Source organism: Amphimedon queenslandica, unplaced genomic scaffold (genome assembly GCF_000090795.2).
Source record: "Amphimedon queenslandica unplaced genomic scaffold, v1.1 AMPQUscaffold_13500, whole genome shotgun sequence".
In the NCBI taxonomy this organism is placed as follows: Eukaryota; Metazoa; Porifera; class Demospongiae; order Haplosclerida; family Niphatidae; genus Amphimedon; species Amphimedon queenslandica.
The window spans coordinates 140,191-153,152 of NW_003546264.1; the positions used below are offsets into that span (position 1 = coordinate 140,191).

At 38.5% G+C, this 12,962-nt stretch overlaps 3 protein-coding genes across 3 annotated transcripts; 1 reads left to right on the forward strand and 2 right to left on the reverse strand.

Moving 5' to 3' along the window:
* On the reverse strand, nucleotides 1-4,151 carry LOC105316731 (GRIP and coiled-coil domain-containing protein 2-like; the record flags this gene model as incomplete). The annotated part of the gene is made up of 7 exons (XM_019993151.1): nucleotides 4,022-4,151; nucleotides 2,525-2,633; nucleotides 2,282-2,347; nucleotides 2,171-2,221; nucleotides 2,040-2,107; nucleotides 1,641-1,813; nucleotides 1-1,594 (listed from the first exon to the last, which is right to left on the reverse strand). Coding segments are annotated over exons 2-7 (2,046 nt in total), but the record flags the coding sequence as incomplete, so codon positions are not given.
* A 54-nt stretch (nucleotides 4,152-4,205) lies between these two features.
* Nucleotides 4,206-8,551, reverse strand: LOC109580230 (fermitin family homolog 1-like). The gene is made up of 21 exons (XM_019993182.1): nucleotides 8,177-8,551; nucleotides 8,007-8,117; nucleotides 7,813-7,910; nucleotides 7,591-7,639; nucleotides 7,488-7,538; nucleotides 7,384-7,430; nucleotides 7,293-7,324; nucleotides 7,151-7,242; nucleotides 6,991-7,100; nucleotides 6,775-6,912; nucleotides 6,687-6,725; nucleotides 6,518-6,619; nucleotides 6,403-6,466; nucleotides 6,165-6,216; nucleotides 5,968-6,092; nucleotides 5,848-5,922; nucleotides 5,682-5,778; nucleotides 4,955-5,034; nucleotides 4,752-4,874; nucleotides 4,598-4,686; nucleotides 4,206-4,519 (listed from the first exon to the last, which is right to left on the reverse strand). Exons 1-21 carry the CDS (start codon nucleotides 8,522-8,524, stop codon nucleotides 4,294-4,296), a joined length of 2,148 nt encoding a protein of 715 aa, XP_019848741.1. The 5' UTR covers nucleotides 8,525-8,551; the 3' UTR covers nucleotides 4,206-4,293.
* Nucleotides 8,464-12,867, forward strand: LOC105316732 (actin cytoskeleton-regulatory complex protein PAN1-like). The gene is made up of 7 exons (XM_019993181.1): nucleotides 8,464-8,567; nucleotides 9,793-9,957; nucleotides 10,004-10,136; nucleotides 10,186-10,269; nucleotides 10,316-10,402; nucleotides 10,452-10,479; nucleotides 10,537-12,867. The coding sequence occupies exons 1-7, from the start codon at nucleotides 8,482-8,484 to the stop codon at nucleotides 12,759-12,761; spliced, it is 2,808 nt and encodes a 935-aa protein (XP_019848740.1). The 5' UTR covers nucleotides 8,464-8,481; the 3' UTR covers nucleotides 12,762-12,867.
* The last annotated feature ends 95 nt before the right edge of the window (nucleotides 12,868-12,962 follow it).

Sequence of the window (12,962 nt, forward strand, 5' to 3'; positions counted from 1 at the left end):
TTCAAGGAGGGGAACTGATAGCGACTTGTCTTTAACTTTCATTACAGTTTCTTTAGTCGGTAGAGTAACTTGTACCGCCACAAACTTAGTGCCTCCACTGGAGGTACGAACCATTTGAAGAGGAGGGATTGAGGCTACAGAGGACGTGAGGTCTTCACTCTGAGTTCTCTCATGACCCGAGAATTGAGATTCTCCGTTAGAAGCTGTTAGGAATGGTGAGGGTTTCTTGTGGTAAGATTTCATGGCCGGTTGACCAGTGCTGGGGCTCTGCTGGTCAGAGAATGATGAAGATGAGGTGAGGGTTTGTTTCTCAGGAGAAGCATGTCTTCTTGTTGAGAGAAGATTGTGAGTTGGTTTATTTTCTTTACTTTTATCATCATCATCTTTGCCTTCCTTAAGCGATGACACTATTGCCTTCAATTCAGAATTCTCCTTCTCCAATTTCTTAATTTTCAGCTTCAGCTCATGTCCACGGACATCTCTAGTGACCATTTCTCTTTTTAATTGACTAAGAGACGTCTCCAACCCATCGCTGTTACTTATTAACGTACGGACTTCACTCATGAGTGCCTTGTTCTCAGACCTGAGGAAATCCATCTCCTGCTTCTCCTTTAGCACTGCCTTCACTTCCTTCCCTTTCAGCGAGGCCGTGAGACTGTCCCTCTCGCTCCGGAGTGTCTCCAGCTCATACTTGAGTCCTTCTCCTTCGCTCTCCAGAAGCTCCTTCTCTCGTGTTGTCAGTTGAAGTGCTTGTAGGGTTTCTTGGAGTTTAACGCTGGACTCCTCTTTGTTAATAGTCTCCTTCAGTAATGCTTCTCTCTTCTCTTCTTGGTGTCTCAGTTCTTCTCGTAGCAGCTCCAGCTGGCGTCCAAGTTCAGACTTTTCTTCCATTGTAAGTTTAAGAGTCATTTGGAGTCTTTCAAAGTCAAAGTTAGCTCCGCCCAGTGGGTGGAGCTCATCAGTCCGACCCTCAGACTTACGAGTGAGTAAACTGCTGATGTCATGCTCAGAAAGAGAACCTTCCAGCGAGAGGTTTGACGCAGAATGAAAACCCGGTCTCTTGAGTCTCGGACTCTGATCAATAGAGCTTCCACTACCATTCTTGTTACCCATATTCTGCTTGCGACCCGATGAGCGTCGCAAACCAAAAAACGACTTTTTCTTAGATTTTTGAGGTGAGGCGGAAGGGGGAGAGTGGGCGGAGTTTGAAGCAGCTGCAAGACTAGTGGTAGCTTGCTCCAGCTGCTGGAGCTGTATCAGGTTCTGTTGTCTGAGGCTGTCCACCTCTCCCTCTAGTATCAGGACTTTAGATCGCAACTCAGAATTATCAGTCTTTAGACGATAAGAAACCTGCTGTTCCTCAAGGAGACGCTCTAGAGTACTTCGTTGGGAGTGCTCTCCTAATATGAAAGGTGGTTCTGATGTCTCAGAGATACATCGTTGATGAACTGGTAGGTGGGACACCGATATCAGTGGTACATCGGACGAGTGGTGAGTGGCCATTTGTAACTCTTTGAGCTGTCGTCTGAGGTCACTTATCTCCTTGTCTCTTTCTATCAACAAGGAACTCATTGCATCAGTGGAAGAAGGACTCCTGTTAATAATAATAATAATAAATAAATAATGAGAGCTATACTTACTTTGGTTCTACGACAACTGAAAAACCCTTTCTCTTTCTCCCTCTCTCTTTATCATTGTCAGGATGGCAGTCAGCTTCGTCAAGACTTTTGAGACAATTTCTATTCTCTTCTTGGAGTCTCTTTAGAGGAGAAGACCTTGACTGGACCACGTGAAAAGGAGACACATCACTTTCCTACAAGAGGGAGAGAGAGAGAGAGGGGGGGAGAGAGAGAGAGGGAGAAGAGAAAGAGAGGGGGAGGAGAGAGGGGGAGGATGATTGATATAACATGGCAAGAGGTGGGAGACAAGACCAAATAATTAAATAATTAAAATGACATGTAACTGTTGATATTGGCATGTACATTCATCAATAGTCATTACAAGAAATAATTACTTATTATTATTATTATTATTATTACTTGGCTTTGAGTTGAGTGATGAGGTGTGGTCATTTTATCACTTTCGTTTGGATCAAAAGATGAACCATCTAAATATTAAAACACGCACATACACATTGTACAGTACATCTTTACAAATACTGTACACTTACCTGATAATGATGACACTGAGGACTTGTTGCTTCTCTTCTTACCAGCTGTACCTTAAATATAAATAAGTGTAAATATTAGCATTGTTTGTTTGTTTGTTTGTTGTTGTTTACCTGAAGGTGACACGAGGGATGAATCTGACTTCACTCTGTTGCGGGACTTTGACATGATTAGTGGTCCTGAATATGGAATCATTAATTAAATAAATAAATTATAATTCAAACACTTATTTCTCTTACAAATCACACCCTCTCCTGTCACAACATCCAAAATAAATAATAATCTTTTTAATATGATTCTGATCTTAATCAATTGAGTGTTAACTGTCTCAAGACCACACCCACTCATTAATTTACTTGATGACGATGGGGCCTTGTCTTCTAGTGTGATGTAGTTCAATAGTATCACTGGTTCATCATCAAAACCAATGTTGGGAGGTAGGTCGGCCATCTTTAACAGGGAGAGCTAAAAGAGAAGTTGTTTATTTATTTATTAATTTATTCAAAGCGTTGATCATTAACAATATCTTGTTAATTATTATAATTATTATTAGCCAAAACAAACACATAAATCACCTCTCCCTCTCCCTCTCTCTCTCCCTCTCTCTTCCCTCCCTCTCTCTCTCCCTCTCTCTCTCTCTCTCTTCCTTTCCCTCTCTCTCTCTCTTCCTCTTTCTCTCTCTTTCATCTCATTCCACAGGGAGACAGTACACATACATCAATCCTCATACTGTAGTAGATACAATGGAGTGAAGTGTGGATACGTACACTGGACTGTGTGTACATGTACTAGCTGATGATCCAATGGGTAAGATAGTTGAAATGTGATTGGAATGTGTTATGGATGAGTATGAGAGAGAGAGAGAGAGACAGACTGTCTTATCCCGTCATCATATCACAATGACACATTAACAATATCATATAAAGTAAGTGATAAAATTAATAAATAAATAAATAAATGCTGGTTAGATATAAATTATAGGTACATGTGCTATTAATAATGAAGTATAGTCTCTCTATAGCAGACAGAACGCACCTACTGTACCAATTACATTCCTTACTGTATAAAATAACTTCCACATAAAGGACACCTCTGTATAACAGAGACACTTTCTTGACGATTATATAGAGGCTAGTTTGTACAATTAGAATCCATTATTGTAAAATAAAGGAAGGCAAGGTGGGCTGTGAACATTATCAACAAGACGTAATAAATGTAACAAGACAACACAACAACATGGAGGGACATTAGTCAAACAGCAGCTGCTTAAATCATAATGAAACTGGAGGGGAAATATCGTGAAAGTTAATACATTTATAGAAATTAAATAAAAGGTATTGTGAAATAGGGATAACCTTAAAGTAACAGAGAGAGAGAGAGAGAGGGACAAACAAGAGTGTGTATGTGTGATGGCAGGAATAAGAGGGAGTATCAGCCAGTATAGTAACAACACATAAATTGAATTCTTTCATTATATAAGAGTTTATATATTGACAGAAATTCCTGACATACTTTAGTACAAGCCCCATTATATACAGCTGCAGGTACATATAAATACATGTACATGTATACATGTAGAAAAAAGAGGGAGGAAGGGAGACTGACACCTGCTGCGTACAAACAGATTTTGAATACCATAATTTTTCAAAGTTTTAATAACAATATTCATAGTTTATTATTATTATTTTATCATTTATAATAATAGTAATATATTAATAGATACTGTAAGTACATGTGTCTGTATTTTACTAAAGAAAGAGATTGATATTTTTAGATGTAGCCTAGGATTTCATGACACTGCCAAGTTCATTAGAATGCAAATCATTTCGAATTGAAGGAACAATAATCCTCACCTTTATTGCTGTGAACTGATACTCTGGAGCGGGAGAGAGAAGCTGTAATCCTAGAGCCTATTGTCTTTCCTTCTGTTAGCTGCTAGAGGAACTGGCCTTCTTCTTTCTTCATACCAATAGCATTCCAGGAGATGATTGATTGCGGGTAGGAGGGCGTGGGCGTTAGAAACCACACCTACTCTAATTAATAATTCAATTCACAAAACCAAAATGAAATCACCAAAATATCCCAGACACAACAAATATAAAAGCATTTAAAACTATTAGTATATTTATGAATCATCACTACTACTGCTGCCGCTACTGGTCCGTTGCTTGGTTGAGCTAGTGCTTGCTCGGAGTAGAGGGCTGGGATAATGGTGGGGGGCACCTCCTGTAGAACCAGCTGTCCTTATGGTTACTTTAGGAGGGACTTCTAGCTTAATACCATCCAGTGGTGAATCAGATCCTGGGGGCTGCTCTTCTGTCACATCTTCATCAAAATCAAGAAAACTGAACCTGTATGATCATTCATAATATACAGATAGTGTGATATCATGGATAAGTATAGTAACCGCAAGGTTCTAGTTACAGTACCTTTCCTCCATGAGCTGGTCAAGGTTCTCAAAGGCAGGGTTCTCCCACATCTCTTCTTTTTGAAGTACCTCCTCTTCTTCTGGCGAAACCTGAATGATAATAATAATAATTATTTTTATTATAATAATATTTAATATATATTTTTAAGTCCTACTAGTGGATTCTCAGTTATTTTATCTGCAAAGCACACTTCGCTGTATGTGAGTGACCCCGCCCTCTTGTGACCTCTCTTAGTCTCAGCAATGTTGAAATACTTTTTAAACTCAGAGCTCAAACTCTAATATAATTATTAATAAATTAATAACAAGGATTACAGTGTAAATAATTTTGAAAAACCAGCAGCTGCTGGTGACTTACCCCAGCATCACTAAACTGATACTCCTGCTGTCCTAGCTGATATAAAGCAGGTGGAAATGACTCTCTCAGCTCCTGGTGACCTACCAAAAGCAAAATGTACTTAATTTAAATAGTTGGATCAGTTTTGATTGCAAAGTCCCCGTACTATAGTACATGGTCTCAAGCCAAATTTTGCCAAAAATTGAAAAGTAGAAAATTCTTGATTTTTATTACATTTTCTGATACATATACATGTTCTTATGTTGTGTAGAAAGTTTGAACTAATTCCGATCAAAATTGGATTTTTTATGAATTTTAAAAGTTGCTCCAAAATCGGACAAAAGTCCCTGTACTATAGTACATGGTCTCGGGCCAAATTTTGTCAAAAATGGAAAGTAGAGAATTCTTCATTTTTATTATGTTTTCTGATACATATACATGTTCTTATGTTGTGTAGAAAGTTTGAACTGATTCCAATCACATTTGGATTTTTTATGAATTTTTAAAGTTGCTCCAAAATCGGACAAAAGTCCCTGTACTATAGTACATGGTCTTGGGCCAAATTTTGCCAAAAATGGAAAGTAGAGAATTCTCATTTTTTTATTACATTTTTTGATACATATACATGTACTTATGTTGCGTAGAAAGTTTGAACTGATTCCGATCATATTTGGATTTTTTATGAATTTTTAAAGTTCAGCATACACAATGAACATGCATTTGGTATATCCACCATTAGGTCCATTACCTTTCAAGCAGTCAACTAGGACACTCGAATAATCTTGTACTTGGACCTTTAGCCTTTCATCACCAAAAAATAGAGTAACAATGTCACCAATTTCATCCTACGAGGGGTGGGCAGAGCATGATAGTAACCACTTGTGTAGGTGGGGCACATGGTCATGTGACCTTACCTGTTCCCAGTGCGTTAGTGAGGACATATCCCAGTCTTTGTTCTTCTTCTTATTGTTCGAATGTAAAAATAATATCTAAAATGAAAATGAAAATAATAAAATATGAATAAAATGAATCACTTTTTCTTTTGATATTCCAACTAGCCCTTTCTCTTTTATTTCAGTGTTGCTGCAAGAGAAGAACTCCATTCCAAAGAGATGACAGGTGGACCACAACTTAATGAACCAGCACTTGCCGTCATTAGCTGTAGAAGAAGAGAGAGAGAGGGGGAGGGAGAGAGGTGAGAGTAATTATAGAATGTGCTATTATCATTAACCTGATAGTCCCTTCAATAGCTTGTAGTACAGGGACACATCTTTAGCAATATTCTATACAAGTAAAGAGAGATGAACAAGTAAATACAAAGGACAGCTATCATGTATGTAATGGGAGAATACATCAAATGCTGTTTTCACTGTTCGTATACACATGTATTGCAACATTCATTAGTCCATTGAACAGTCTCCAGTTCACATATCACACACTATCTCTTTACATTATGTACATTAACGTACTTTTGGCTTGTATTTAGGAGGTACTAGTAATCTTTTCAACTTTGTAAGAATATCTTGCGTCTCTCTAATAATAATCATTATTATTATTAACATTAAATTTGTTATCAGTTGTTACTCTTTTGATACGAAGTCTCCTTTAGTTATTTGGCAGAGAAGTGCAATGAACTTAGGAATCAGCTCAGAACTTGACATCATTTCACCAGCTAAGAACATAGCCCTGAGAAAAAACAAACAAACAAACAAACAAACAAATAAATAAATAAATAAATAAATAATATAATTACCTTGCTTGCTTGTATAGCATTTCAGTTTCCTTTGATTCTCTGCATAATAATAATTAATAACAATTAATAATAATAACAATTAACATACTTCTCCAGGTCCATATGATAGTAATATCTATACATCAGTATCAGTTCATCCTGTGGTGATACTTCTTGTTCTGTTAGAGTCTTTGACGGGTCAAGCCATGGGGTGTCAATACGAATCTGATACTTCTTTGACAGCTGTCTATAAAGAGAGAGGGAGAGGGAGGGAGGAATTTAAAGGGAAGGGACGTGACATTGCTGTTGCTGGTCTTTTTAGTACTTTTTCTTAGAAATGGCTACAATTTGCGACTTTCTTCTAAGTTTTCCACTCCCTGGTCTCTCAGAGCCACTAACTGGTTGTGTTACATCAGCACTAGCAGGTCTAACAAACTGGAAGAGAGAAAGAAGCCATAAAGAAGACATCTTGTAACACTTATTACCTTTCTTCTTGCTTTGGGTGAGAGACTGCTTGAAGAAGTATCAGATAAGGAGGTGTGTAGAGTAAGGTCCTTTCTACCAGCAATGATTGGAGCTACAGAGAAGAAGGAAGATGTTGATAATAAAATTGTATAATGAACTTACACTTAGCTATATCTTGCTTCACGGCAGGATGACTGTTAAAAATGTACAAATTATAGCTGCAGGTAGTTTGACAGCATTTTTCACTACTCACTGTTTGGTGATGGCATAGTCAACTGCAACAACAAGAGAAACTTCTTCCTATCAAATGAATAAATTAACAAATAAATAAATCAAAGTTATAAATAATGCATTTACTGGATGTCCCAATGTTAGTTGTTTGCATATTGAGTTCACTAAATCCTTGACCTGGAGTGTTATTGCAAATAGTTTACAAGTGAAAGAGAATGTAGCCACTTACTGGTTGGGATTCATCAAGTATGACAATCTTTGAAGATGCATCTAGAAACCTTTGATGATAAAAAAGGAGAGAGAGAGAGAGAGAGAGAGAGAGAGAGAGAGAGAGAGAGAGAAGGGTGAACATGACTAACAACTAAGACATGTCTCAAATCATGAATAGACTATCATTAAAGAAACTGTATGATATTCATGATCTTCAACAAACATCAATAATCAGCTCTACCTCAGTTTGTATGGGTTTAGTCTCCTCCTGTATTGCACACTAGCTGATCTTACTCCACGCAACAATCGACCAATTGGTCTATCTGCAGTCAGCCACATCTAAACAATAGACAGTCAATCAAGCACTGAATCAAGTGCATGTACATGTACACAATAAGATGCAGCCTTTCATGCAAACTACACTGTAATCCTCACTTTGTTTTCAGTCCAATAGAGGGCATACTGGTCCTCTGGTTGTCTTAGGTTAGACTCAATGTGTTTGTATATGCTGTGAGATATCTCTGACAGCTTACTCATCCGGGATATCTGAAGAAAAAGAGTTGCCATTTTCAGTCACCACAAAATTACAAGGTACAGCTTTATACCTCCATAATGAATGAGGCTGTGTCATCACCCGGTGATCTGTCTGGCTCATATTCTACTGTCAGTCTGAAGCTCATGGCAATGATGGCGCCCACCCCAAAAGAGAGAAATTGGAGAAAGTCAAAAAGAGATACTGAGGGTGGAGCTCGTTGCTCCCGACAGGGCGTGGCTGGGTTTGAGCCACACCTACAAACGAGCTCCTCCTTTATCCGGAGGCAAGCATCGCCGACGGGTCGTTTGCTTGTGACAAGACAGAGACCGGCACTCAGAATTATAGAAGGACTAAAGATCCAGGAATTGAAGAAAGATGTTGGTGAGTCCTCTCTTGTCAAACGAAACGACACTGCCATGGTGGATCTGTCCCCCGGACAGGGAACTATCTTTAAGGAGCAAGTAAATAAAATTATATTTAGCATGTTAGCCCGTAGCTTTAGTTGTAGTTCTACTAGTTTGATTGTTAGCGCACAACTTCAGTTCATTGAACTTGTAAGTGAATGAAAAGTGACATATGATTAGTACTAAAGTGTGACATGTTAATGTTAATTCAATTAGAGCAGTACTTGGAATGTTCACTAGGTAAATCACGTTATCTTTTCCGTTACAGAACATTATTTTTAAATATTTACATGTAATGTATTATAAATCTCTCCCACCTCTTTCTCCTTCTTCTCTGTCTTTCCATGTAGCGTTTTTATTATTAGTCTAAATCATCATACCGAAATAGTTTCATTATTTACTTTCCCTAACTAACTAACCATCATGTAAATGCACCTACTGATAAAGCTTCCTCTCTTATAATATTGCACTAACTAATACTATGCTGTACATGTTCATGTATAATGAGAGCATTAATCCTTCCTATTTCCTTATAACTTGCCCCCATTGAGAGTAAACAGTAGTAGTTCATCATGTTGTTGGACTGGCACTCCTTTTTACTATATAGAGTAACATTGACCAATCCATCAGCCAAATTATTTCATCAGAATCACTATACATGCAATACTGCTACTGAAAACAGAGCAGTGATAAACAAATAAAACCCTTTTACAAACAAGCACTGCTTTGAATAAATTGGCATTATGGGATCACTTATAGTTTAAATTTAAATTTGCAAAAACATCTCTCAGTGGAATGACAATTAACTTGCAGTTATACAATTTGCAGCTAGCATATTATGAATACCAAACATACACTGTTTGGGTAGTACATCTTTATAATGACAAACAGGTCAAATATCAAGAGAAAGCAATTCATTGTTTCATTTTCAATTATAGTTTGAGGAATCTACAAAACAGCAACATCAGAGACTCATAAATATTATAATTGACTATTAAATGAAATTATTTAAACATGATTACCTCCTAAACTGATTTGGTTTTATTTTGATGTTTACATAACTGAGCTGGTACAAGTTGCTTTCATGATGTTTGAACTGATTCCAAAAATTTTAAAGTTACTCCAAAATCGGGCCAAAGTCTCTGCACTGTAGTGCATGGTCTTGGGCTAAATTTTGGCAAAAATGAAAAGGAGAGAACTCTCCATTTTTATTACATTTTCTGATGCATATACATGTACTTGTGTTGCACTTTGATCTGATTATCATTATTATTATTCATAGGATAAGGACAGGTTATTCTACCATAGCAAGTCGTGCCAATATTAACAAGTATCATCCAATTGTTGGAGTGAAGGTTAGAGGTCTATCAGTTGATGAGCTAATGACTATTGAAGAAGTGGTCAAGAAAGCATCGCTCATTGAAGAAATGAACGAAATGAGAATATCGTAAGTAATAATAATTATTATATAAAATTGATTGTTTTTTCTTCAGTTCCTTGTTGTCAGATCATGATAAGTTGAAGGAGCAGTGTATAGGTGACGGAGAGTACAGCTGTCTTTTGTGTGGTTACGATTTCACGCAACAAAATGCTGAAAAATCAAATCTATGCCACATATGTGCAAAGGTAAAGTGGGTGTGACTAACAACCCAATAACCACATCCTTTTCTAATAGATGATATGCAGGGAGTGTCGCTATGACGACGTGATGTCAAACCATCAAGTGTACCTCTGTCCTGTGTGCTTCTCTCATAAAGAGGTGGGCGGAGCTTGTTGCTGTCGTATTTTTATGTATTAAATTATAGTTATGGGGGAAGACTGGAGCTTGGATGGTAAACAGTTTACCGAAACAAATTAAGAACAAAGAGAAACTGACGGAATGGATTAGCAAGGTATTAATAATGATGATGATGATGATAAATCCTTTCTCTCTCTCTTTAGACCTCTGAATTAAAAAGACACAAGTCATGTAAGTTAAAACAATACGCTAATGCCACTGCTACTAATTATTATTATTTTCCAACAGCTCTAGACATGAGTGGGATAGAACTGGGAGGAGCAATACGCCAGGATACTTCACAGAACCTTCTCGAGAGTATCTCAGACACTGAGATACTCAACGAGAACCGATTCAGTTCTTACGACGTCAAGTTCAAAGACGAACCTAGCTCCAATAATCGCTCAATTCGTAAAACAAATGTCACCTCCAGCTGGAACACACTGGAGGGACTGCAAGAGGAAGAAAAGATTGGTATTGATGATCTCTTACTAGCGCAACAGTTGAGATCAGAATCACCTCATCTGAGACTGGAATCAGAGCACCGACGAGCATCAGCTCATGCTAAAGCCACACCTTCCCCACCTAGCTCTCCCAGACGCTCTAAAGCTATGATAGGACAGGAACAACGAGCCTCGCTGGTAAAAGCACGTAGGAACGTCCTGTCACGTACCCCCTCACCGCAGGGGTACGCTGCCGAGGGTAACTCTCCTCCAATGCTGAGACGAGATGGATCTCAAGATGATAGCCCGGGAATGAGGAGGCGTGGCAGTTCTAAAGAGGGGAGTGGCCTCCTCATCGCTGGACTGAGACCCAGTCTCACTGTACCTACTAACTCATTTGACAGTGACTCTTCTGTAGAGGTTAATAAAGAATTGCAACTGATACACCAAATGGGGAGCACGACTGATGAAGAAATGCCATACATTATGATATCCAGTGATGCAGACCTGCCATTTTATAATAAAGAGGGGAGTTTGCCTAAGCTGAGGAGGAAGAATGCATCTAGAAGGAGGACAGGGAGTCTTACGACGAGGGGAGAGAAGGAGAAGAAGAAAGAAGAAAAGAAAGAGACTGAGAATGACATGTTCAATCAGGATGGAATGTCTGATCTCAGCTTTCAGCCTCTGGAGTCAGACTTGAGCTTCAAACCACTGGAGAGTGATCTGAACTTCCGCCAGCCAGCAGCTCAAAACAAAAGTGATGAAAATGAAGAGAAAGGAGAAGAGAGCAAATTGTCTGAAGACATCACTAAAGCAGCAGCATCTGTAATACCAGCGGCTACTGGAGATCATGAAATGAAAACAGAAAAAGAAGAAGAGAAGACAAAAATGGAGGAAACACACCAATCACTACCTGAACCTAGTCCTGTCCAGGAGGATATCACTCCACCTGCTAGTGTCCTAACTACTGATGATACAACCACACCTCCTACAGTACCCAGTGTTAGCGATACTCTACCTGCTCCAGTTCCTGTTGTTAGCGATACTCCACCTGCTACAGTTCCTGTTGTTAGCGATACTCCACCTGCTACAGTTGATGATACTTCACCTGCTACAGTTGATGATACTTCACCTGCTCCAGTTCCTATCATTGATGATACTCCACCTGCTAGTGTCCCCAGTACTGATGATACAGGAACAGCTGCTATAGTTCCACCTGGTGTCGATGATAATACTCCATCACTGAATGAAGACTTGTCAGATTTAAGTTTCTCCTTCAGGAAATCGGACGATGAAGAAGAAGAAAAATTTAAAATTACAACAAATAAACCGCAAGCGACAGCTGCTCTCTCTCCTACCTCATCGCCTCAAATTAGCAAATCAGTGACTCCTCCCACTGCTGATTTAGTGACTCAGTCACCAATAAAAACTCTGCCCCCTCAGTCACCGGAAAGAGACACGCCCACACCTACAAAATCCCCATCTCCTCATCGAAGGAAACTTGTTGTTAAATCAACTCCAAGTCAAAAGGAATTGGAAACTCCACCCACTTCCTCAGCCTCACCAGAAAAAACTAAAAATGAAGTAGCAAAAGAAGAGGAAGAATTTGAAAAGAAACTGGAAGAGAAACCATCTTCATCTCTGAGACGTAAAAATGCAACGAGATTATCACGATCACCTCGTCGTGATAGCAGTAAAAGCGAGGCCACACCCTCCACAACTCAAGAAGGAGAAATGGGAACACTTGAAAGAAAAAGAGCAAAAGCTCGAGAAGCTGCCAGACGACTCAGAGAATCAGGACAGTCATCACAATATCGTATGGAGGGAGAAACAACTCCAGCTGTTCCTGATAATGACGGAATGAGCTCTTTGGAAAGGAAGAGAGCTAAGGCAAAGGAAGCAGCGAAAAGAATGAGAGAAAGTGGAGAGAGTTCTCAGTCCAGGATTGAGAGAGACGCAAAAGGAGAAATAATTCAAGAAACTCTTTACAACGTTGAGTACAAGTCCGGATCACGCCCCTCATTGATATAATAACAATAATAAATAATTAATTAATTAATTAATTAATTAATGATTACTGGTACATGTAATGCAGTGACGTTCCTTTTTGAAAAACTGTTTGTTTTTTAAATTAAAATAATCAAATTTTAATCACAGCAACAATTATTTTGTTGTTAATTTTAATTGCAATAATAATAATAATGAGACAACTCACAAGTATATTCAATTAAT